At 38.9% G+C, this 25,892-nt stretch overlaps 1 protein-coding gene across 1 annotated transcript; it reads right to left on the reverse strand.

Moving 5' to 3' along the window:
- Positions 1–2,850: 2,850 nt before the first annotated feature.
- LOC124958086 (olfactory receptor 52M1) lies at positions 2,851–3,804 on the reverse strand. Its single transcript, XM_047515788.1, has one exon. The coding sequence runs from the start codon at positions 3,802–3,804 to the stop codon at positions 2,851–2,853; it is 954 nt and encodes a 317-aa protein (XP_047371744.1).
- Between the last annotated feature and the right edge of the window lie 22,088 nt (positions 3,805–25,892).

Here is a 25,892-nt window from a genome sequence, read left to right on the forward strand (position 1 = left end):
TTTGAGGTGTATGTGGTTTCAGCATCCTCAAGGACGCTCATCTGGACATTCCCAGGTCTTGTTTCAGTATCCCAGTTTTTCCTAAATGCCTCTGACCTTAGAATAACTTTTTGGGTTGATCATGGAAACACTTCTAGAGCTCTGTGCCTCTAACACTTGCCTTCAGCCTGCTTCTTGGCCATTTTCAGGAGAGGAGTGTATCTTTTGTGGCTTGTAAACATACTAAGTACTCATGCCTATTTCATAGCCCTTGATCTCGTCGTCCTACAGGGCATCAATACAACATTAGAAGAACCCAAAAAACTCCTCTGACTTTGCACTGTTCTCTCCCTAACCCCAAAGTCCAGCAGATGCACATCTGCAATAGCATGTCACTTCACCAGGGACTTCTTGGTTCACTGCCAATATTGTTAGCCATTTAGTCACCATGCAAGGGCTAATCTCTGCCCTACCTACTAAGTAGGAGGGATGGCATCGTCATCCACCAAGAAGTTAGGACCCAGTTCTAAATACCCCTTTCTGACCATTCTTGGGTCCTCCATGAAGTACACCAAGATGTAATTAGGCATGTGTGACATATTGCAGGATATGAAAAGGAGCTGGAAGACCTAGGAAACTATGCTGACTCAATCTCTGTAAGGATTGAGGCAGCATAATGAGGTCTTTATACTTGAGGACATTTCTCAGTTTCAGCAAAACCAATGCGGTTCTTGGAGCCATAGTTCCTGTGTTAAGTGTTCTGTTACAGGAATTGGCCTACCTGTATCCCTATGATCCTGGATCATTGACACAGAATAGCTTCTGCAAAGTGCTGCCTTGGCAGGGGCATGGTGAGAGATTTTAGATGGCAGCAGCTAAAGATTTCAATTACGTTTCCTGCTATATATCTGAGAGATACCTTTTAAAGGTTGCCACAAATAGCTTGTGTCTTACAAGTACCTTTAAGATAGGTGGCCAACTTAATGCCTCTTGGCTGTGTAGACTTCTTAACTCTTATACTAAAATACATAAAAACTAACTGAAGTAAAATGATATTCCATATTCAATATGCACACACTTTAGAGAATGCAGACAAGATTTATTCGTGTACTAGGTTGAATTCCAAAGAAAGATCACAAAATGGGTCTGTCTAACACTCTCCAACATATTTATTAGAAAATCCAAATTTCTATGCTGAAAGAAAATAGAAAAAAACTGTCTCAACTTTCTCACCTGATTGGAAATTTTTAAATCACTTAAATTCTGGTTCCTTGGACCTTTCTTTTTTGGTTCCCAAACAGGGTGGGGATGCATAAAATAGAACTAGGTTTTTTTTGTTTTTTCCCACATTCCTAGAACACCTGACTCCTAGTCTTGGAGAGAGGTTATCACAATGGAATAATGCAATTAAGTTAGATAGTATAGAAGTGTGCATATGATTTGGGACCTAAATGATCACACATTCCAGATTGCAAAAGTTGTATGATTCCCATTAGTCAAACCAATGCAAAACTGGAAAGTTTTCTGGCTGTGATATAGTGTTCTTTTGCATTTGACTTTCTCCTGTCATGCGCAATTGTGGTTGTATATACCTAAAGCCTGGTATGTGCAACATTTTCCTATTTGTGGAGTTGTATTAGTAATCAGGCGTGGATCTAATCCAGGTTTACCTTTGGTCTTCCCTCTGGGAAGTACTGTGAAGGAGACTGATCTGCACTCCATTCTTGAATAATGGATACAGCAAATGACTTAGAATGTTAAATTCACAACTCGAACCTCCAGAAGGAAGCCTTTTTGCTATTTCAGTTAAGCAAAATTAGTATCAGAAAGCTAGGAGCTTTTGGAATTTAAAAAACCAGGGCTTAATTCCTAGGTTGACCTCTAGAGCTGAACAGCCTTGGCAATTCAGTCACTTCTGGGAATTTCAATTTCTTTGGAAATCTTACCTTACAGTGGTTGTGAAATTACATCAATTTTCAATAGTAAAGTGCTTCAGGCATATTAACCATGTTCTAAGTATTGAGCTAACATGTAACATAAAGGGCAGGCATATCTACAAACTACATAACTTGTAACTTTTATGCTGATCCATTTCTATAAAGAGTGCCTTATGAACAGTAATTTTACAGATGAATCAGGGTTGGGCACCTGTGGGGAAGGTAAGATTTTTTTTTTTTTCCCTTTCTTGGAGCCCTCACCTGTTCAAGCCTGGCAAGAAATACAAGAGTGAAATACAAGTTAGTCCTTTTTTCATTTCCCTTCATTGAGCCAATAACTTGCCAGGTCACATTCTTTCATGGGTGGTGTCCCCCCAAACCTAATGGGCATGCAGGTCAATCTTCAGAACACTACATACTTTAATAGCATAAGCAGTTTTAGCAGAATTTCAATTGCTAACATAAACTCAGGAAATCTTATAGTTAAGGTGATTTTGAAATGATCCAGTTTTTAGGATTTACTTTTTAAAAACAAAACTGAATAGAAAGTATTAGTATATAATACCAACTTCAACAAAAACAGGGTTAAGTAACTTTGCACGAGTTCACAAAGCAAGGGTATCTTGTTCCATTTTTCTTGTAATATAAAACATGAATAATACTTAAGATGTCAGGATATTTGGAAGAACTGCCTTATAAGTTCTGGAAAGACACTTGCTGCTACTAATGCTGTCAGTTATTATTGGTTTATCTTTGCAGTTCAAATATCCTCTAGTCATAAGACGGATATCCTCTACTTAAGAGTTCTAAACTTTCTTTGGAACTGTAAATTTGGGCCTAATATCTTAGACTTATTGGTTTTTATAAATAAGAAGCAGCCCTCCATATTTAAATCCTCCATGATTGTATCTGAGAGGCGGGGGGAAAGTAGCAATCATCTGATCTTGGTTCCTGTCTTCAGGATTTGAAAAATCCTCTCTCGGATCTGCTTGGTTCGAACAGCGTAGACGATGGGATTGAGGACTGGAGGAACAAGTAGATAGAAGTTGGCCAGCAAGGTGTGGATTGGAGGAGGTACTTGGTGACCAAATCTGTGAATGAGGGAAGAGACAGCAATGGGAATATAGAAGATCAGGATGGCACTAATGTGAGAACCACATGTCCCCAGGGTTTTAAACCTGGCCTCAGGGGTGGCCAGCCCCATCACAGCCCTGAAAATCATCACATAGGAAGCAGCAATGGCCAAAGAGTCCAAGATCAACACCAGAAAGCCAATGGTCAGTCCATAAACGTTGTTGATTCTGCTGTCGCCACAAGTCAAGGTGACCACAGCCATATGTTCACAGTAGGAGTGGGAGATGACATGGGTTTTATAAAAGGGCAGCCGCAGGCGGATCATCAAAGGCAGGGGTCCAATGTAAAGAATTCCTCGGAGGAGGGCAGCCAGCCCCAGATGAACCACCACCGAGTGGGTGAGCACTGTTGTGTGACGTAGTGGGTTGCAGATTGCTACATAGCGATCAAAAGCCATGGCAAGGAAGATACCTGACTCAACAGTGGCAAAGCAATGAATGAGGAACATTTGACCCAAGCAGGCATCCAAGCCAATGTTGCCAGCACCAAACCAGAAAATTCCCAGAAGTTTGGGCATAGTGGAAGTAGACAGAACCAGGTCAATAATAGCCAGCATGCACAGGAAGAAGTACATGGGCTGGTGCAAGCTACGTTCCACCCTTACCACAGCCAGGATAGTGATGTTCCCCATCACAGCCATCAAGTACATGGAGCCAAAGGGGATGGAGAGCCAGATGTGCAGGGACTCCAATCCTGGTATGCCCAGGAGCTGGAAGGAGTTGGGTACTGAGCAGACATTATGAAAGGTGAGCATGGCTATTTTTAAGTGAACCTTCGCATTTGTGCCCTAAAATGCCGCAGAACGTATCTCCTGGAAGGAAAAGATGATCATTTTCTTAGATCATACAACTTTTAAAAATCTAGATAAAATGATATATAACAAGCTTATAGAATAAACCAAAGAATTTTTATACCATAAATGCCTTGTTTCACTACAATAAATTTAACAAGCACAAATACATATTTGAAATGTATGTATTTCAAGGAGTAATTGTGCATCAACAAATTGACCTAAGACAGATACGTACCCATTCGTTCATTTACCTCTGCAGGTATGATCTGAGAAGGCTACTGGGACCTACTATGCTTTCGAGTGACAGCTCCTTAAACATACTGAAGCTAAGATACAAGGTCAACATGGAGTCCATGGTGAACTAAACCTGCAGCTTGGGACCAGCATTAATATTAAATGACCTCAACCAGAGAAACAAGTTGTACCCCATTTGTTTGAATCAAAATTATTTTAAAAATGACCTGAGACAATGTCTGATCTTCAGGCCAAAATGACAAGGCAGATACAGGAAATTGAAGATAGGACTTCTGGAGGGTGAACACAAGGTGATCCTGAAAGATGAATGCTGACTGAAACTGTTTGTGTAGCTGATGCTCAAAGGGAGAACCTGTCAATGGCCTTGCTCTCCCTTCAGAGGCTTAATGTGAAGATAACCTCCTTCTCTGGCCTCTAAACAGGAAGGCAGAGGGTACATTCAGTGCAGAGTGTAGGGAAGCCTAGATGATAAATATTTGGCCAAAGAAATGGCTTTCCTAAGAGTCCAGAGCAAAAGAGTAAAAACAAAGGCTAAAAGGGAGATACCTAAAGGAAGAAAAGTTTGTAGTCTTGTATTGGTTTTATCAAAGTAAAGCACTACTTTGTGCCTTTTTATATGCTTAAGGGACTAGAAGGAAGGTAAGGAGTACATAAGCAGCTTTGTCTTTTACATCTTAAAACTAGTTAGTCTGGCTTGGGAATTAGATGGTAATCTAACTAGCAGAATACTTGTCTGATTTGGGAATTCTCCAGATTGAATTTCAGATCCTGGCAGTGGGAACTTAAGCAAATTATCCTATTATAAAATTTAGTAAACATCAAAGAACTTTGAGTTGTGTATCTCCAAGGACCCCTCTAGATATCTGACTGTTGCATCCAGAAATTGACATTTAGGGGATATATTGCCCAGATTCCCCTGTCCTCTCATTTCCAAGTAAGCCCAGAGAATGTGAGGACCAGCAGGAGATAAAAGGGTAGTAATTGGAAATCAGACTATACTCCCCAATTCTCTTCTCAGCAGGCATGTTTGGCAGGATCTTGGCCTTCTACCAAAGGCACCAATTCCTGAAAAACAACCCTCCCTGTGTTCTGGTAACTACTACCTGGTAAGGCCTAGGTTAAGTAATGCCATTAGTCCTGGTGCTTCACCATTCTGTTTTTCTCCATACTAACCATGCCTCTGCAGATGATCCCTTCAGTTGTCTCCATAACCCTGCCATGAGTTCTTATGGGTACAGATCATATCTCAGCAGTACACAATCCTTATGCAGTGTTCTCTTCACAAGCAGATTGCTGCCTAGCAGGACACAGAATCTAAAATTAGACATGTCATAGAACTTAAGAGCTATCTCCCATGGAAATCAAAGGCTAAATAAACTTTCCCCACACTTAGAAAGCCTCCCTTTATTAGTAGGGGCAAAATAGGAATTTCTAATCAAATAACTCTTGTAACTTGAACATGTTATAGGCAAAGCAATAATGGGGAAAATCTTTTGCTTTACTCCAGGGAAAAGGAGTCTCTGAATAAAAATCAGCAGGACTTGCCAAGTGAGTTCTGTCCTAATTCCTAGACAGCTATTACTTATCTCCTGTTAGTGAAACCATTTCAGTGTATCTTTCCAATGCCATTTGAGTCCCTTCACTACTGCCCTGGTGGGAGGCTCCCCTCTAGGTTTTGGAGGAAAGGTTGTACAATAGCAGGATCTCACAGGCCCAAGTCAATGTGCACCTACTGAACTATGTACATGAAAGGAAGTGATTGTGAAATCCAACAGGCCTCTCCCATCTTGGACCATGTTTGAACCACATACAAAAAATCAGTCCTCCAGACTTACCTTGGTCCTTCATACCTGACAACTCACAACTGTTTGCCTGATGGATATTCTACCTTAATTTCATCTCCTATCATCTCTGAAGACATTATGAAACTGGAAAGGGTACTGATATTGGAAAAGATTCTTTCCCTGAGCGCCTAACGTTATGTCCTTATGCCTCCCCAGTCAGAAGCAGACTTCATAGCTTAAATATACCATGAGGCTGCAGCAGCTCCTGCGCACCAAGGAATGTAAGGATTCACTACGTGACATCCTCCTCCTGAGCTCCCCATCCAGATACATCTGCCATAACCAAATACAACTCTTGCCATTCCTCACCCTTACTTACCTTCCAACAAAGCTGAGTGTTTCTTGACAGTATTCTTTTTGTCTCTAATAACTATCCATGTTCTTGTACTGGAATGGCACTATCTTCACCTGGTGGTTGTACAAGATTTTCCTTGTCACAGATTAGATATCTATGGAAGCCTGGTTTAACTTAGTTTGGTAAGTTAGTTCTGTGAATGACCTACTACTGTGCACATTTCCCTAGATAGAAAAGTTAACAGAAGGGTAAATATTGTCTGTCTTGTCTCTACAGTAAGCCCTGTTAGCATAGTGCTTAGTTCTATTCATGGGAATAAAATACGGCACCTACTTCAGGCACCTGGAGAGGTGCCTGTCTTACACGTTCATTAGTGAACTAGATGCCTCTCTTCAACCTCTTTGACTGTGTAGACTCCACCTATGAAGTCCCCTTCCAAGAGAATCTCTTCCCTCTGTCTTACACTTTATATAGGAACATGATCTAAAGTTGGCTGCCCAGGAATCCCAATCCTAATCAAGTGGGGAGTCCTGAAGATCCTGCTCCTTTTCTAGATTCCCCTTCATGGGATTCTCTTACCTGGACTGGTTATGTCAGAAGAGCCTGGGTCTCTAACTGCCTAAGACCTTGTACTTAAAAACATTCTGCTCAGGAGTCTAGGGAATTCCATTTTAGAGAAGTGGGGGGGAGGTTCAGCGTCCAATGAAGGATAATAGCTGACCTGTCTCAGATGGATGAGCACAGAATCTAAGTGAGCACGGCTGTCCCCAGCATGTCAAGATTGGCCTGGGGGGACTACAGGGAAGGACAGACCTCTTCAGTTAGAATCTCTTGGGTCCAAATGCTGCTCACTCCTCTGCCTCCCTGGAGTCGGCAGTTATTCTGAGGACACAGTGGAACTTGAAAAGTCCTTTCTGGGATAGACGAGTCTTTTTGGACTGAGATTAGAGGTCAGCCTAGCTATAAATCTATTTTATCTTGGAGGGTGATAGTCCTGAATTAACACTAAGGCATCTCAATGGCAATGCCTCAAACTAAAGACTCCCTACACACTCTGGTTTACATCACAAGAGAAGGATTCCATGAACCTGCAAAGATACACTACTCCACCCACATTCTTATGCAGCCAACATTCCCAAACATGCCTTGCAAAAGAAGCCAAACTGAAGAAACTGTCTTGGGGTGGAACAGGATGCTTATGGGTTGGTGGAGTCTCATAGGCTAGGATGAGACAGTATGTAAGTCTCCAAAGACTCAAATCTGCAAAGTCAGCCCAATTATACACTGTGACCTCAAACTATTTCATCTCCACTTCTTAAAGTGTAAAATAGGAATAATAGCTACTTTGGGTAATTTGTGACTTAAAAACGGTATAGAGGCAAACATCTATGCCTGAACAGTAAAAGTGCCATTACTGCCATCGTTTCCCCATCTGCAGGAAGGGTTAGCTTTCACAAGCCTGGGATACACAACCTTCCCCCAGATACGGAGCCAGTGTGATCAGGGAAGGTGCTAGTGTAATCATCACAAGGTTTCATGTTCTCCATGCTTCTTTCAGAGGCTATTTCCATAGATCCTCTGGAGAAACTGGGAAACTTTTAAACTACTCCCCAAGCCTAAACTTCACATTCTATGTAAAATTGCTCTTGCCAAAATACACAGATTATTAAGCAGGCATGGAAGTGAAATAGGCTGTGCCATAAGCCAAGTAAGAAACTAGGAATGTCATTCCATACAAATTCATATCTAGCTTCTGAGACTTGGTTCAGCATTTTTTACCTCCAATGGATAAGCTCTGCCTTGCCTGAACCTGGAGTTTGAGAGGTTTTGTTGTTGTTGTTTTGGTTTTTTTATTGTTCTTGTAACTAAATGTTTTGCATGATTTGAGTGCATTTGAATAAGGGGTGAAATCTCATACGTTTAATCTTCACATTATCAACTCAACCTTTTTCATTTGGAGAGTTATGCATCAGATGTGCAGGACAGCTTCAAAGCATTCCTTTTCTGTGGGATCTTAAATCTGTATTAAATACGAGTCAGTTGAGCCTTGGAAACGCCCCAGTCAGAAGCAAATATTGTCAGCATTCATTCTAACACTGTCCAGGAGAGGGCACCCAGTGACAAGACTAGGCTCCAGAACACAAAAGAAAACATCAAGTTTGGCATCATCTTCATCTTTCATTCGCATAACGATTTTTACCTCGGCTTTGGTTTTATCTAATCAACCCTGTCATACAATTTGACTCCCCATGTACATCAAAGGTACAAATGTGCTGCTCAAGCCAACAATATTAACTGCATTTCTACTTAAGTTGAATATTGGACTTCTGGTTTATAACTATCAGTGAACTTAATGTTTATCTGAAATCCATGTTCATGTGCAATTCTAGGGGGGGATTTTTAAGCTTCCTATCAAATGATAAGTGTATGAGAATAAACGCTACTTGATCTGCATAAATCTCAAGACTAATTACCTGATCCATAAGTGAGATACTGATGCTAAGATAGGCACAATTTTTTTTTTTTTAACCTTAGCTTAGGTGGTAGTCAGAATTTAGGCTCTGGGGTCAGACAAATTTGAGCTCATGTCCTTTTCCAAGAGGAAATTTATGTACCCAGTGACTGAGTGTAGCATAGACCCATATCTACCCAATTTCCACTTCCAACACTTACTAAATGTGTTCCTATTCAAGTTATGTATAAATCTTTCCTACTCATTCCATCCTGACCCCAACTCCTGAGGGTCACTCCTTTTTGTGAGGTTTTCCAACATCCTTCATCCAAACTTCTATATCCTTCAGCCCACTATAAACTTTATCGCTGATCCTCAACCCATCCAATCCATAGCCTGCCTGCCTATATGGGTCCATATGAGGCTGTCGATTAGTCTTTTCCCGTGCCTTCCAAAACATGAGAGGTTTAAGAGCCTGAAGCAACTTGGAGCACACCTAGAGGGCAGCATCTCCTTCAGATATTCATCTACGTAGGCACTCTGAGATTTGGCTGTATAACTGGTATCTTGGTCAATTTGGGTGGCAGAATGACTGAGGAAACATATTATCCCAATTACATTTTTTAAAAGGTAAGTCTTGGACATTGAAAACCATTCCCCCAGCATTAGTAAGGACTTCATATGTCATGCTCTCATCCCCTTACTGCCATGTGCTGTTATAATCTAGTTGCATCTCTCCAATTTTCTCAACCTTCCTTATAGAAAGAACCCTCTGAAAAACTTTTATAATCCCCGCCTTCCAGATGGGAACCAAGGCACAGAAGCTAAGCAAATTGAATAAGATTTACAGTGGCCAAAAGCAAGTGTTCATACATCCCAGGTTCAAATTCTCCATCTTACATGCACTAAGTATATGGTGTGCCCAAGTTTAACTCTTTCATAAATACTTCTAAAATGTTAAATATCTGAGGGATACTCATGCTTTTACCAAGAGACAATACTAGCTGATCACTTCATAACTCAAGTACTTTTTGGATTACTTTTTACTGTTTTCTTCTAACTTTTGTGAAGTGCATGACCATATGGTATAAGCTACAAATAAAGGAATAAGAATCAATAAAATATTTCTACTTAAATAGCTATTGAGGCTTGGAAGAAAACTTTTTCCCCCAACCTGAGTAAATCTTGTACTTCACCCTAGTTCCTGGCATCAATGGAGGAGTCTTTAACTATGCAAATAAACCATTCAACTCCCTGGCCAATTTGATCTCCTCAAACTATGGTAGCTGTCCCGATTATGTTATTTCTAGTTTAATTGTTTGAGGGAATAATTTGATTTCTAAAATTCAGGTATGTCATGACCTAAACTGATCTAACATGAATATTTCTTGTAATCTCAAATGTGTATTCTGCTATTCTGTAGATGGAAATTGGAGTTGTTTAAAGGGACTGGTTTTTTGTTTGGGTTTTTCTCCCTATTGCATCTACTACCTACTGATGTAGTGGAGACTATATGCCCCTCTAATAGTGGACTCGCCTGTTCATGTAGTTGTTTTTGCCTCACAATTTTGATCATAAAGAACCTACACACCAAGAATTGTTTAGTATGAGGTAACTGTACTTATGTGGGTTTGTCTTCTGTACCATTGGTCTGCCTGTCTATTTTGGTGCCAACACCATGCCGTTTTTGTTACTATCCTGTAGTATAGTTTAAGGTCTGGTAATATGATGCCTCCTGCTTTACTACTTCTGCTCAGAATTATTTTGGCTATTTGAGGTCCTATTCTTCCAGATGTTCATAATTGCTTCCTCTATTTCTATGAGGAATGTCATTACGATTTTAACTGGAATTGTATTAAATTTCTATAGCACCTTTGATAGAATGGCCATTTTGACGATATTCTGCCTATCCAAGAACATGGGAGATCTAAGGTTCTTTAATTTCTTTAGTGTTTTGTAGTTCTCATTGTAGAGGTCTTTCACCTCTTGATTCCCAAGTAGTTTATTCTTGAGGCTATTGAGTGGTTTTCCTAACATCTTTCGGAGGATTCATCACTTATGTATAAATCTAATGCATTTCTATTCATATTTTATATTCTACTTTGCTGAATTCACTTATTCTAGAAGTGTTCTAGTTGAGTCTTTTGTATCCTCTAAACATAATTGTGTCATCAGCAAATAGTGACAACTTGTTATTTGTATCCATTTAATTTCTTTGGTCTAATTGCTCTGGCTAGTGTTTCAAGGATGATATTGAATAGAAGTGATAAAAGAGGGCATCCTTGTCTTGTTCCAGTTTTTAAAGGGAATACTTTGTTTTTCTCCATTAAGAATGATGTTGGTCATGGGTTTAGCACAAATAACCTTTACAATGTTGGGGTATGTTCCTAATACCCCTATTTTTTTTCTAGTGTTTTAAACATGAAGGGGTGCAGTATTAAACACTTTCTCAGCATCTATTGAAATCATGATTCTTTAAGTCTATCCATGTGATGAATTACATTTATTGACTTCCAGATGTTGAACCAAGCTTGCATCCCTGGGATAAACCCCACTTGATCAGGGTGCACTATATTTTTAATGTTCTTGTATATGATCTGCTAGAATTTTAAGGATTTTTGCATCTGTTCATCAGGGATATTGGTCTAAAGTTTTGATGCATTTTTGTCTGGTTTTGGTATCAGTGATATTAGCCTCATAGAATGAGTCTGGAAGGGTTCCCTCCTTTCCTATTTCCTGGAATATTTTGAGGAGTATTGGAATTAGTTCTTTAAAGGTCTTGTAGAATTCGGCTGATAATCCATCTGGTCCTGGGCTTTTCTTGGTTGGTAGGCTTTTGATGGCTTCTATTTCAGTGCTTGAAATCAGTGCTCGAGATTGATTTAAATTATGTATGTTTTACTGCTTCAGTTTGGGAGGATCATATGTCTCTAAAAATTTGTCAATGTCTTCTATTTTGTTGGAATACAGATTTTCAAAGTAGCTTCTAATTACACAAAGGAGTCAAAAACATACAAAGGAGAAAAGAGAGCCTGTTCAAATGGTGCTGGCAAAACTGGGAATCCATATGCAGTAAAATGAAACTAAACCTCTCACCCTGCACAAAACTCAATGAATCAAGGACTTAGGAATTGGACCAGAGACCCTGCACCAAATAGAAGTAGGCCCAAATCTTCATGTTGGCAAAGGATCAGACTTCTTTAACAAGACTCCCAAAGCTAGAGATCAAAGCAAGAATCAATAAATGGGATGGATTCAAACTAAAATTTCTCAGCAAAGGATGCAATCAATAATGTGAAAAGAGCCGACAGATTGTCCTAAGATTTCAACTAACTCCAATTAGAATTTCTACTAAGAAAACAAGCAATAATAAATGTTGGTGTGGATGTGGTGGGGGGGAGGGGAGGAGACACACTCATACATTGCTGGTGGAGTTGCAAATTGGTATGGCCACTCTGGAAAGCCATGTGGAGATTCCTCAGAAAACTTAATGTACCCACCTATTGACCCAGTTATCCTACTCCTCAGTTTATACCTGAAGGACTTAAAATTAGCACACTACAGTAACACAGCCACATCAATGTTTACAGCAACTCAATTCACAATAGCTAGATTGTGGAACCAACCTAGATGCCCTTCAACAGATGAATGGATAAAGAAACTGGTGTGTGTGTGTGTGTGTGTGTGTACAATGGGATATTATTCATCCATAAAGAATATTATGGCATTTACAGATAAATAGATGGAGTTGGAGAATATCGTGCTAAGAGAAATAAGTTGATCCCAAAAATCCAAAAGCTGAATGCTTTCCCTGATGAGTGAATGATGATGATATATAATGGGGGCTGGGGAGTGAGAAGAATGGCGGAACTTTAGATTATGTAGAGGGAAATGAGAGGGAGGGGGTACAAAAAATGGTGGAATGAGACATTATCCTACGTACACAAATGGTATGAATCCACATTATGCACAACCACAAACTAAAAGATGTATCCCATTTGTGTACAATGAATCAAAATGCAGTCTGTAAAAATAAAAACTGGTTTTCAGACTTGAGTTCCACATACCTATTTATGAAAGATAACTTTCTTAAGTCTTTGACACAAATTTATGTGGCTACTCCAGCTTTATTCTGATTAGTGTTATTCAAGCAGTAAAGGAAGATGCTTTTGATACATCCTTTAAAGAAGTCTGGTAAACAATATGCACTTGTGTTTTGGAGTCGGTCTTCGTGTCAGCAAGTCAACTAATTGCCTTTCTTTAGTCAGTAGAACCCACCTGCTTTACTCAATCTACCAACTTAACATTAATTTCTTTCAAACAGCATTCCACAGAAACCCCAGAGTGTTTTTTCATATCTGAGCATCCTGTGACCCAATGGACATAAAACTAACCATGACATGTCTCCCCCTTAACCTGTTACCATAAACATCTTTCAAACCATATTTCTAAAGATGAATCGTGATTCTGCTTTACAACTGTTCCATGTATTACCAAAGACGTACTTTCTCCTGAAGGTAAAGTTCTTGAGTGGTATTTTTGACACTCCATAACTTAAATACTAAAGTATTTAAGCACTACATGTTAATACATGTTATAAAGATACAGAAAGTAAACCTTGGTTCAATATACACAAGCATATTCATAAGAAATAAGAAAATACTCATGACAACTACAGTCCTCATTTCTTCTAGGTCATGTTTATAAGTACCTGCTACAACTACATCTACCTCTTCTGAATTACCTTTGCCTTTAGCAAACATGTTGGCTAGCCATAGCACACCACACACACACACACACACACACACACACACACATGCACGCCATGGAGTGACTCAAACATCCACAAACATCCATTCCTGAAGGGCCTGGGCCACTGGTAGTTCTAACTGAACAACATTGTTTTCTGCTGACCTCACTCTCTCGGGGTCTGGTTATACCAAAACACCCAAAGGGATTTCATGTGTTCCAGACAGTCCTCCCTTCCATTAAACTAGTAGTCCAGGCTCTCCCGGTAGTTGCAGGATCGATCACTGTAGTCGTCATAGCTCCCTTCTTTGCCTATTGAATCAGAAACATGACCTCAGCAGCTAGGTGGCATCTTAATTTTTAGTTTAATGTAATTATTTCTGCAAGGAAACACAGCATTCTTCCCTTTGGAACCAAAACCTCTAGACCGGCAGAGACTAAGAAATAGAAAGTGAAACTTGGATCATGAGGGTTATCGGTGCTATTGCTTCCACTTCACTTTGATTTCTGGATCCATGAATCCTAGTTGTGGGGAAAATGGCTCCACATGGTAGATCCTGATTCAGTATGTATAGAGCTTTACCCCTGACCTTCAAGGTATCACCACCCAGGTGTTATAACTGAGTCTTCAAAAGGTTACTTTGTCCTATCAAACCAGCTACTTCAGAATGGGGAGGGGAGACGTCAGTGGACCCCTAGAAATTTCACTGAGGTACAAGGCTCTTGAATTTTAGTCAGATTCATTCCTTGCCATCATCTTACCAATAATTCTAGTAGTCGTTGCATCTCCCTAAGTCCAATCGGCACAATGTTGTCAATGTAATGAACTGGTGTGTTCTTGTGGTAGGGAAAGAACAAGATCCTGCTAACTAAATTTTAAGTTTATATTCCCCTGCAGGTTGATAGTGAAGGCATATTTGTCAAATAGAATGAAAACTGCTTCTAGTAGAACTTATAAGTATAGGGGTAGAAAAAAAGAACACCTATTTAATAGGTACACACTGGGTACCAGAATCTGACTCAAACAACAAAACCACTTCTGGTATAGCAATCACAATTGGAATCACTTGGTTACAGTAATCCAGTGTGGTTTTCCATTTATTTACATGTGCATGGTACTACAATAAACATGATCAATAGGCAAGTTAAATCAACCTAATATATCTATTGATGGATAGACAAAGAATGTGATATAGATGCACCATAGAACATAACTCAAACTTTTAAATTTTGTACATATTGATAAATTTCCTTCCACTCCTGACTAAGTTGTCATGGGTTTTTTGGTATTGAATTTAGTTCCTTATATAATGGATACTAAGTCCTTATCAGGAATGTTTGCAAATATTTTGTCTCATTCTGTTTTTTTCCTTAACTGCACAAAAACTTTATTTTGACTACATTTGAAGTTTCAGGTGATATCCAAGAAATAATTGCTCATACTAATGTCAAGGTTTATCCTAATGTTTCTTCAGAAATTCTATACATTCAAGCTTTAGATTTAATACCTAATCCATTTTGAGTTGGGCTTTCTATACACTGTAAGATGAGGGTCCAAGTCCATCCTCTTACATGAGGATATTCAGTTTCCCCAGCACTGTTGTAGAGATTTTCCTGTCACCACTGTGTTTTGTCAACTTTGTTAAAGATTAAGGTTATGAATCTACAGACTTACTCCCATGCCCACTTCTGTTTCATGGATCTGGATCTGTTTTCATGCCTGTACAGTACCGTTTGGGTTTCTCTAGCTTCGCAGTATATTTTGAAGTCAGGTAGTATGTCTCTAGCTTTGTTCCTTCTTGTTCAAGGTTCCTTTGGCTATTCAGTGCCTTTGTGATTCCATACAAATTTTAAGATTGTTTTTTCTACTTTTGTGAAAATTTCCCTTGATTATAAAAGGGATTGCATTGAATTTATAGATCCCTTTGAGTAATATGTGCATTTTAAGAATATCCTTCCAACTTGAATATTTAACCAAGGAGATGAAAGAATTACTCTTTAAAAATTCTTAATGTAAGAATAAAATCCTGAAGACATTGGGAAGATTTTTTTATGCTACAATAAATGGAATTGTTCAGTTACTGTTTTCAGAGTTGGCTAGTATATAGAAACATTAGGGTGGTTTTAATTTTAGACTGCATTTTGACTCGTCATACACAAATGGGGTACATCCTCTTGTTTCTATGGCTGTGCACAATGTAGATTCATACCACTTGTGTAATCATACATGTACATAGGGTAATGATATCTCTCATTCCACCATTTTTCATACCCCCACCTCTCTTCCCTCTATGAAATCTAAGGTTCCTCCATTTTCTCACCCCCACCTGCCCATCCCCATTATATATCATCATCCACTTATCAGGAAACACATTTGGCCTTCAGATTTTTGAGATCCGCTTATTTCACTTGGCATGATATTCTTCAACTCCATTTACCTGCAAATGCCATAATATTATTCATGGCTGAATAATATTCCATTGTGTATATATACCACAGTTTCTTTATCCATCTGTTGAAGGGCAGCTAAATTGGTTCCACAGTCTAGCTATCGTGAATTGAGCTGCTATAAACATTGTGGCTGTGTTACTGTAGTATGCTGACTTTAAGTCCTTTGGGTATAAACCAAGGAGTGGGATAATGGGTCAAAAGGTGGGTCCATTCCAAGTTTTCTGAGGATTTTCCACACTGCTTTCCAGAGTGGCTGCACAATTTGCAACTCCACCAGCAATGTAAAAGTGAGCCTTTTTTTTTTTTTTTTATAATAGCCATTCTAATTGGAGTAAAATCTTGTTTTAATTTGCACTTCTCTAATTACTAGAGATGTTGAACACTTCATATATGAACTGCCTGTATACCTATAGTGTCCAGTTCCTTGGCCCATTTATTGATTGGCTTCTTTGTATTTTTGATGTAAAGTTTTGTAAGTTCTTTATAAATGTTGGAGATGTTTTCTATCTGAAGTGTGTGTAGAATGAAAGCTGCAGAACACTAAAAAATTCAAGAAAAACTTAGATGGAAAGATCTCCCATGTTCTTGGATAGGCAGAATTAATGTTGTCAAAATGGCCAGTCTACCAAAGATGCTATACAGTTTCAATGCAATTCCAATTAAAATCCCAGTGACATTCCTCAGAAATAGAGGAGCAATCATGAACTTCATCTGGAAGAGTAAGAGACCTTGTAAAGCCAAAATAGTCCTGAGCAGGAAAAGTGAAGCAGGAGGTATCACAATACCAGATCTTAAACTATACTACAGATCAACAGTAACAAAAGTGGCATGGTATTGGCACCAAAATAGGCAAACGATTGGTACAGAATAAGAGACAAACCATAAAAATAGTTGCCTCAGACTACACAAATGTGCCGAAAACATACAATGAAGAAAAGATAGCCTCTTCAACAAATGGTACTGGCAAAACTGGAAATCCATATGCAGTAAAATGAAATTATACCTCTTGCCCTGCACAAAACTCAAAATGGATCAAGGACCTAGGAATTGGACCAAAGACCCTGCACCAAATAGAAGACAAAGTAGGTTCAAATCTTCATGTTGGCTTAGGACCAGACTTCCTTAAGACTCCCAAAGCACAAGAAATCAAAGCAAGAATCAATAAATGGGATGGACTTAAACTAAAAAGCTTTTTCTCAGCAAAGGATACAATCAGTAATGTGAAAAGAGCCTACAGAGGAGAAAATCTTTTCCACACATTTCAGATGAAGTGGTTTTTATTGAATCTTACCAAATTTTGGGGGCTTGGTATTTAGGATCTTCCGTATATGAGGTCATCTGCAAACAAGTTTTTATTAATGCCTCTTGTTAATCGCTCTAATACTGCCAGTACCCATTACATGTAAGTGGTGAAAGGGGACATCCTTCTCTTGATCTTGAGCTTTCAGCTATTCAAGTATTCTTGTTGTGAGCTTCTCATGACTTTCTGTTTAGGTACAGAAGGAATGTACCTTTATGAGTTTTCATGAAGGATTCTTTTTCTGCATCTATTCCTGTGTTCTGTATCACATGGATTGATTGCCTATGTTGGACCACCATTGTATCTTTTGTGTTAAATTGAATTTGCTACCTTCTGCAGGGAACATCCCTCAAGCTTATCTGACAGCAGTCGCTGACACCATGGTCTAAGTAAGCCAAACAGTCTGGACAGAGAAACTGAGGTAATGATAAAGACTCACCATGGAATGAAGGTCTTTGTAGCTATTGAGGCTGAGTTTGAGCTGAGCGGAGGCCTCGTTCTGACATGCATCACAGAAAGCTGTGATGTGAGCTCGCCCATGCTCCTTTGCCTCATGCTGTGTGCAGGAGCTTGCCATTCCCCCAGTCCTTTGTCTCAGACCCGTTGCTGGGCAGAATTGCTTAGGCATGCTTGGTTTGTTTACCCTACCTGGGCCCTCGACGGTATAGTTCACCTATAGGCTGACTCTGTTATACTTTAACAAGCGTGTTAACCTGATTGGATAATGTGTCTATATATGTCCTGTGCAACCCTAAATAAAATTAGATCCGTGCCTGCAGAGCTCGATCTCCAATGCCTGGGTAAGCACGCTGGGTAAGGCTAGGTAGGGTAAGCATCGTTCGTCCTCACCCTCAGCAAGCCCGTCTCTGAACATCTACAACCTTCCAAGGATTTTTGTATATGTAATCAAAGATTGACTGTTAGTTTAGATCTTGAATGTTCCCCAACAAACTCTTGCATTCAGCATTGCAAGAATATTCAGAAAGTAAATGATTAGAACATGAGACTAGTCAGCTCATCAATGGATTAATCTGAAGGGAGTACTAGGTGGTAACTATAGGCAGATAAGGTGTAGCTGAAGGAAGTATCATTGGGAGTGTGGCCTTGTACTATATTTTAATCTCCAGATACTTCTCCCTCTCTGCTTCCTAGCTACCATGAGCTGAACAACTTTCCTCTGCCATGATATGATCTGCCTCACCTCAGGCCCAGAGCAATAGTCAGTCATAAAGGATGAACTGAACCTCTGAAACCATGAGCCCAAAATAAACTTCTTCCTCTAAGTTGTCAGGTATCTTGGTCACAGCGGTAAAAAAAAAAAAGTATTTTTGTAACATCTTTATGGTTTTGTTTTCGGAACAATGCTAACCTTGTAAAACATAGAAGATTTGAATTTATCCTCCAGTGTAAGTCTGGGTTCTTGAGCAATGGAAGAGATGAGGGGAAATCTAGCAGGGAAACGAGTTCACATCTTCATGGAAGCATAATACCCATAGGTTCTCAGCAAGTTGGAGAACTGGGAAGCTTGTATCATGGCTCAGTCTAAATAGTAGGAAAGCTGATGGTCATTGATTCAAGTTCCAGAATCCCAAGGTCAGAACCTAAAGTTCTGATATCCAAAGACCACATGTCCCAGGTCCAGAAGAGAAAGCAAATCCCACCTGTTCCTCTACCTTTTGTTACTCGGATCAACTGACTGGATGGCACACGCCCACATCAAGTGAGTGCAAGTCTTTCTGATGTGAATGTCAGTTCTTCAAAAGCTCGGATATACAGAAAACAATGTTTAACTAGGTCTCTGGATATCCCTTAATCCAGATAAGATGACACCTAAAATTATCCCACTTCAATTTGAGTTTGAGAAGTGGTGGTGCTATTTCTTGAAATATTTGATATAATTTAGCAGAGAAGTCATTAGGTCTTTGGTTTCTTTGGGAAGTTTCTTGACTGATTCAATCTCCTTTTAATGGTATGATTTCTACTCATAATTCAATCATAATAGGCTATATGTGTCTAGGTATTCATTTAATTTGTTGGCATATAATTGTTCATAGTAATCTTAAGATCTTTTTGTTCTCCTTTCACTTAATTTTTGAATTTTCTGAAGATTTGTCAATCTGTCCAAAGTACAACTTAGTTTTCTTTCAATTTTTGTATTCTCTACTTCTACTCAAGTCTTATTCTTCTGACTTTAGACTTTTTTCTAGTTTGAGGTTTTTGTTCTATATGACTGTAGAATGCATTTACACATTTTGATCATACATAAATGGAATGTAATTTCTCACTTTTGATTGTATATATTGTAGGATTACATTACTCATGCAGTCATATGTACATGAGGTAATGTCTCTTTCACTCTACTATCCTTCCTACCCCATACCCCTTCCCCTTCCTACTTCTACCTAATTTATAGTAACTCTATTCTTCCCTATCCCCTACTTTATGGTGAATCAGTCTGTTTTTGTTTTTGTTTTTGTTTTTGTTTTTTTTTGAGTTTGGCTTATTTCGCTTCGCATGATACTCTAACTCCATTTACCAGCAAATGCCAGAATTTCATTCTCTAAATTTGAATAATAGTTCACTACACACACACACACACACACACACACACACACACACACACACACATGTATCACATTTGTATCCATCTGTTGAAGAGCATCTAGGTTGGTTCCATGTTTTAGCTATGGTGAATTGAGCTGCTATAAACATTGAGTGGCTGTGTCACTGTAGTATTTTTTTTTTATAAACCCTTTGTGTATAAATTGGGGTGGGATAACTGAGTCAAAAGGCGGTTCCATTCCAAGTTTTCTGAGGAATCTCCATACTGCTTGCCATAACTGCACCATTTTTTTTTGCATTCTCACCAGCAATGTATGAGTGTTCCTTTCTCCTCACATCCTTGTGAACACTATTCTTGATTGCCATTCTGAATGGAGTGAGATGAAATCTTAGTTTTGATTTGAAACTAATTACTAGAGACGAACACTTTTTCATATTTGTTGATCAACTGCATATCTTTGAAGTGTTCAGTTCCTTGGTCCATTTATTGATTAGGTTATTTGGACTTCAGTGTCTGAGTTCTTTATACAGTTTGAGTTTACTTGATCCTTGTTAGTATAGATATTTGCCAACATAAACTTCTTTCTGCTTTGACTGCATCTCAAGTTTTAGATTCTAATTTTTTTTCTCATACTCATGCAATGTTAGAAGGAAATAATGCCTCAATTTTCAAGCATCCTAATTCCCAAAATGGAAATATAAAAATGCTTTACAAAGAATCCAAAATAAGGCTGGGCATGGTAGTACATACCTGTGATCCTCATCTTAGCCTCCTGACCCTCTGGGATTACAAGTTCAAAGCCAGTCTCAGCAACTTAACAAGGCCCGGTTTCAAAATAATAGAAGGGGCTAGGGATGTGGCTCAGTGGTAAAGTGCCCCTGGGTTCAATCACTAGTACCAAAAAACCAAAACTATTTTAAAAGCATTGAGTTAAAAGACAACACCAGGAGACAACTTGCTGATATCAGGAAAATACATGAACAAAATGATTGACAAAGATATCAGGCCAATCCCTGCAGCCCTAGGCTCCAGTGGACCCAGGCTCAGGAACAGTTCAATTATTCTGGGCCTCACGGACCCAGGCTTGCAAAGATTGCAGATACAGGCTCACAGCCCATTACAATGAACCCTGGGGATAGGCCATATCGGTTACCTTTTCTGATCACAACTAATATGAAGCTAGAGATCAATAACAGAAGCAATTAGAAAATTCACAAATGTGGAGATAAAACATGCTCCAGAGCAATAAGCCAAAAGAAATCAATCCCACATAAAATTTAATAAGAATTATTAAAAGGCTTCTATCGACCAAAATCACTAAAGTAAGACTTATGATGAAGGTAAGACTAAAACTAATAAAGGTAACAAAGTCAAAGTTTGGGACCTGACAATGACACAATAAGGAGACTAAAAATATGTGAAGAAATCTGAAGGGACTCATAATCGAGGAGTAGTGAGTCATGAAAAGTTTAGGACTGGAAGAATAACTCAGTGGTAGAGAATGTACTTAGCATGCACAAGACCCTGGGGTTCAATCCCCAGTACCAAAGGAAAAATGACTATCAAAGTATCTCCTCACATGTCAACTTCCTACAGAAAACATTGCAACAGAAAAAAAACATTTGAATCCTTGCAATATTTTCTGAAATCATCCTTCCCACTTGAATACTAGAAGTCAGATAAAAATGGAGTTTTCCAACAAATCAAAATGCAGTCTGTAAAACTAAGATTTCATATTTAAACTTTATTCAAATATATCAGCTAAAATTGTCCAAATATTGAAGTTCTCATAATACAGGAATAAAGGGGGACGGGGGGAATGGATCTTGTTTTTCCTATCTAGATCATATTTTAAATTACTACAGGACAAGTTTTCAGAAATTCACACATGCTGAGTTAAACACAGAATGGAAGAATGCTTTGGGGATGTAACTTGAAAGTGAGATCCATGAGACTCAATCATCAGTAATTTCCCTTCTAAGACTTTATCTTGAGCTCAGGCAGAAAATATTGACAAATATCTGCACCACTGTATAAGTGGTAAACTAGCCTTTCCACTATCCTGGGAAGCTTAAGTATCAGCGTGACAATTTCAATTTGTACTTACAATTTTTTTTAAGCAAAAATGAATTTTAAAATGCAAAATAAAAATTAGTTTTAACACTTGTATTTGTTCTTTGTATTTGTTTTCTAGATTTTCTTAATATAGACCAAGAAAATTCTATACCAGTTTTGCCAATATCCAAGGATTATTCCCCTTCTTTTTTGAGTATTCTCAATATGCTTCCTGAAGTCTGAGTATCTCAGACCCAGGAGGGTAATCACAAACCTGGGACCAGCTAAGAGCCCAGAAAAGGGACAGCAATGTCTGTTCTAGTCCTTGGACGTGGAGTGAGATGGGGAATGAAGACTTGCTCCTAAAGAGTGTAGCAAATCCAGAGGGAAAGGGGCAGTTTTCTCTGTGTAACCCTTGGGGAGTAACTGGCTATTTTCAGAACCTACATAAAGGATACAGAAGAGACCAGGGGCACAGCCTCCCCTTGACTGTCAGCTAAATTTGCCCATGTATCTAGACAACAGGTGAACACTGTTACAACCCAGAGCTCTGGACAGCACCCCAACAGGAAAACACATTCCAGAGAAGGGGCCCAAAGTCATCAGAAGACTCCAAGTTCCTGAAACTACACTTGTCTTTTGGTTCATACAGAGCCCCTCTTCACAGGTCTAGTCAAAAGTAAAACAAGGTGAGTATAACATGACCTGAATTGAGTCAAAAAAGAAATCCTAAGATAGAAAACTTGGTTTCTAGTGCTTTCCCTCAGAACAGGAGAAATTGCATATTTCGGTATGGATGGACCTCTCCTTTTCTGTTTCAGTTAGGCAACCCTCTCTCCTTATCTGATCCCAATAACATCAGCATGTCTTCAATTTTATGTAACACTAGTCATATGGTTGAGAAAGGATAGTCACAGAAATAGCACTGTGTTTTTGAAGGGGGAAATAGACCAGAGGAAGGAAAAGCTAAAGTGAATCCAGTGCCCACAGGCCAGGCATCCTAACACTTGGCCTTTAGTGGGGATGCACAGGTGTGCACACTTAATACATGCAGTAACTCTAAGGTAGCTACCATTCCTCCAGTTTCACAGATCAGGAAACAAAACAAAGATTACATTGCCTAAAATTACAGAACCAGAAAGTAGAGTCAGTATTTGAACCTAAGCATGGAGCAGAAGCGAGATGAACTTATGTCACCATAACAAAACATCTTTCAGAAGACTCGGACCCACTCTTGGAATGCCTCTCCCAGGGCTTGCAGGCATGTCACCAGAGTCAGGTAAGGGTGCCCTTGTGTGAGCTGACAAACATCTCTGGAATGCTCTAGGTAATGTGGCACTTAAATAGTGGTGTGAAGTAGACTGTGGCACCTAAAGATGACAACTGTCAGCTTGATGGATGCTTTTATAACATATGTTCAGCATTCTAAGACTTGGTTACAACTTCATTTGGCTGAACTAGTTCTGACATAAATCAAAGGTACAAATCTAGATTTCAAGCTATCTCCAGACAGATTCTCCGGGATGAGTTGCCAACAACTGGACCTACCCTGACATTGAGGAAACTAAGCCCTTTTTCTGTTTTTAGGATGATGGTACATTGTGATACTTCTAGAGGACATTTCAGACATTCTCCCTTTTTAAATAGTTTATTGACTAGTACTTTAATTTGCCCCTTCTCATCAATGCCCATACTTTTGAGGCATCCTGTAAGATGCACCATGTAACAAAACACAAGGAAATTATTTCAGTTTGAGGAGTATACATTTCTGGTCTCCTGACCATATGGAACAGTAGGAATTTCAGGGAAAGGGAGCTGCTGTGCCAAGTGTTTTTACGCTTGCTCGTTCTATATACAGTGAAGATTATCCCATGTTAACACTGAAAGGGAGTCTTCCTGAGGTTAAACAACTTGCCCAAACAGTAAGATGGTCTGGAATAGGAAACCTGGCTTGTTAGATGGCAAGTTGGTGCCTAAGCAGCTACATGGTGCTGCCTCCTAGGGTCGCCTTCCCTCTCCTCTCAACTGGGATCCAGAGAGCAGCCTTACATTGCAATACTGAGGAAGTAACCTCATGTGTATTCACATGTCTAAGTACCCAAGTCAGTTACTGAGGTATCAGTGATATTTTAAAAATGGCAAACCACTTTAAAGTTCACAGAACTTGCCTTTTCTTAGCACCCATTCAATGCCTGACCAATAAACATATTCCTAAAAACTTAATTCAGATCCTGACAGTTCATTTTAAGGACTCAAGGCTACACAAGGACTTTTCTTATACTTATTTGCTATGGAAATATAATTACTATTCCTATTTTAGACAGTCTGAGGTATGCATGGGCTTGAAAAAATTTGACTACAGTCTTCCCCTGCCTTACTCATTCTGATACCCTCTGAGGTATCTCCAGTCTTCTGTAGACAAGGGGTGATCTGAAATGGGCCTTAAAGAATGGGGAAGTTTTCCTAGGTAAGAACCAAGGAGGTGATTAAACTTCTCAGTCAAAACATGGCCATGTGAAGAAAGACCATGCACACATGAGGCATCCCTGGCTGATTTGGGAATCAAGGATCTCGAGGGCAAGCCTGAGACGGAAGGGCACAAATGTGTCCTGTGTTTAGTTCCTGAATCCAGTGGATGGGAAGCAATAGGATTTTTTTAGCAGACATCTGAAAGATGAAGCACACAAGGATTTTAGAAGCAATAGCCAGTGCTTTAGTGATTTCCCTGGATCTTCAAAAATAGACTGAGAAGGATGCTACTAGTACAAGTCTTACTGAATAGTTCACTTCAGTTCATTCTTATGCATTCTTATTTTAGTGCATTATAATCATACATAATAGACTCATTGTGACATTCATACATGCACACAATTTGATCATTTTCATTCCTCATAATCTCCTTTCCCTCTTCCTCCCCTTTGTTTACTGGTCTCCCTTCTATTAGTGCATTATAATTATATAAAAGTAGGATTGATTATTCATAGCATAATTTCATCAATTTCATTCCATATTACCTCCATCTGTGCTACTTCTCACTCTATCACCTTCCTCTACTCTTGGTCTTTGTTTTTGATATTTTTCATGCCTTTTTTCTCTAGATTCCCTTTTTAAGGGAAAATGCTGGGTACTTTTTTTTTTTTTTTTTAGTCTGGTTTATTTCACTTAACACAAGTCTCCAGTTCCATTTATCAGCAAATGACAATTTCATTTTTGGTGTTTTAGTATGTTAAGAATGGAGTTTATTGTGACAGTCATGCACATAACAATTTTCTCATTCACACTTGTGAGATTGTAGGAAAGTCTAGGAAACTTCTATCAAAGATGTTCCTTTTACATCAAATTATAGATGATATCCATATCCTTTGTCAATAAAATTTGTCCTTTAATAGTAAACCCTTAAACTTTTTCTGTAAGGTCCTGTGCCTAATCTCAAAGAAAAAGCTTACTTAGGGTTGCCCAGATTTCATGGTAAAACAGGACAATCTTTGCAACTATTTCCCTAATATATTTTAAGTTTAAAAACTCCCTTACTTTATCAGGCTTTGATTAGTTCATAAGTTTGTTTGAAAGGCAGAATCTACATGTGTACAAAAGGAAGAAAAGTCAAAACATTCATAATCCCATTCACCCAAAATCAACAGACAAAATATTGGCACAAATATTTCCAGATACTTCTGTTTAGGGTATGTTTCTAGAGCTTACACAATTTAATGAAATCATAGTTTAACCTGCCTCCTGTTCTTCCCTCACTCATACTTCCTTGTATAACTATAACATTACAATACCTCTAAAAGCATTATCAATATAAGTCTAACTCACTGAACAGATGTACTAGAACTTGCACATCTGTGCTCCAATGATCACTCAGCCTCAGCTTCTGGAATCACTGGTACCAGACTACCACACCTACACATTTCTAATTGTGGAAGTTCTGAACAATGTTATTTGTACATCCTGATCAAGTTCTAGTACATATGTACTTTACTTTTTAACACATGGCTCCAACTTTTTCAACATAAAATTGCAAAGAGTTAATGTATATAAATGTTGCTATTGATCAGTGATAAGAGAAGCATATTCAGGCA

The sequence above is a fragment of the Sciurus carolinensis genome, chromosome 11 (genome assembly GCF_902686445.1).
Source record: "Sciurus carolinensis chromosome 11, mSciCar1.2, whole genome shotgun sequence".
Classification (NCBI taxonomy): domain Eukaryota; kingdom Metazoa; phylum Chordata; class Mammalia; order Rodentia; family Sciuridae; genus Sciurus; species Sciurus carolinensis.

Excerpts from the sequence above, each read along its gene's own strand:
- LOC124958086 (XM_047515788.1), bottom strand. The coding sequence starts at position 3,804 with ATGCTCACCTTTCATAATGTCTGCTCAGTACCCAACTCCTTCCAGCTC.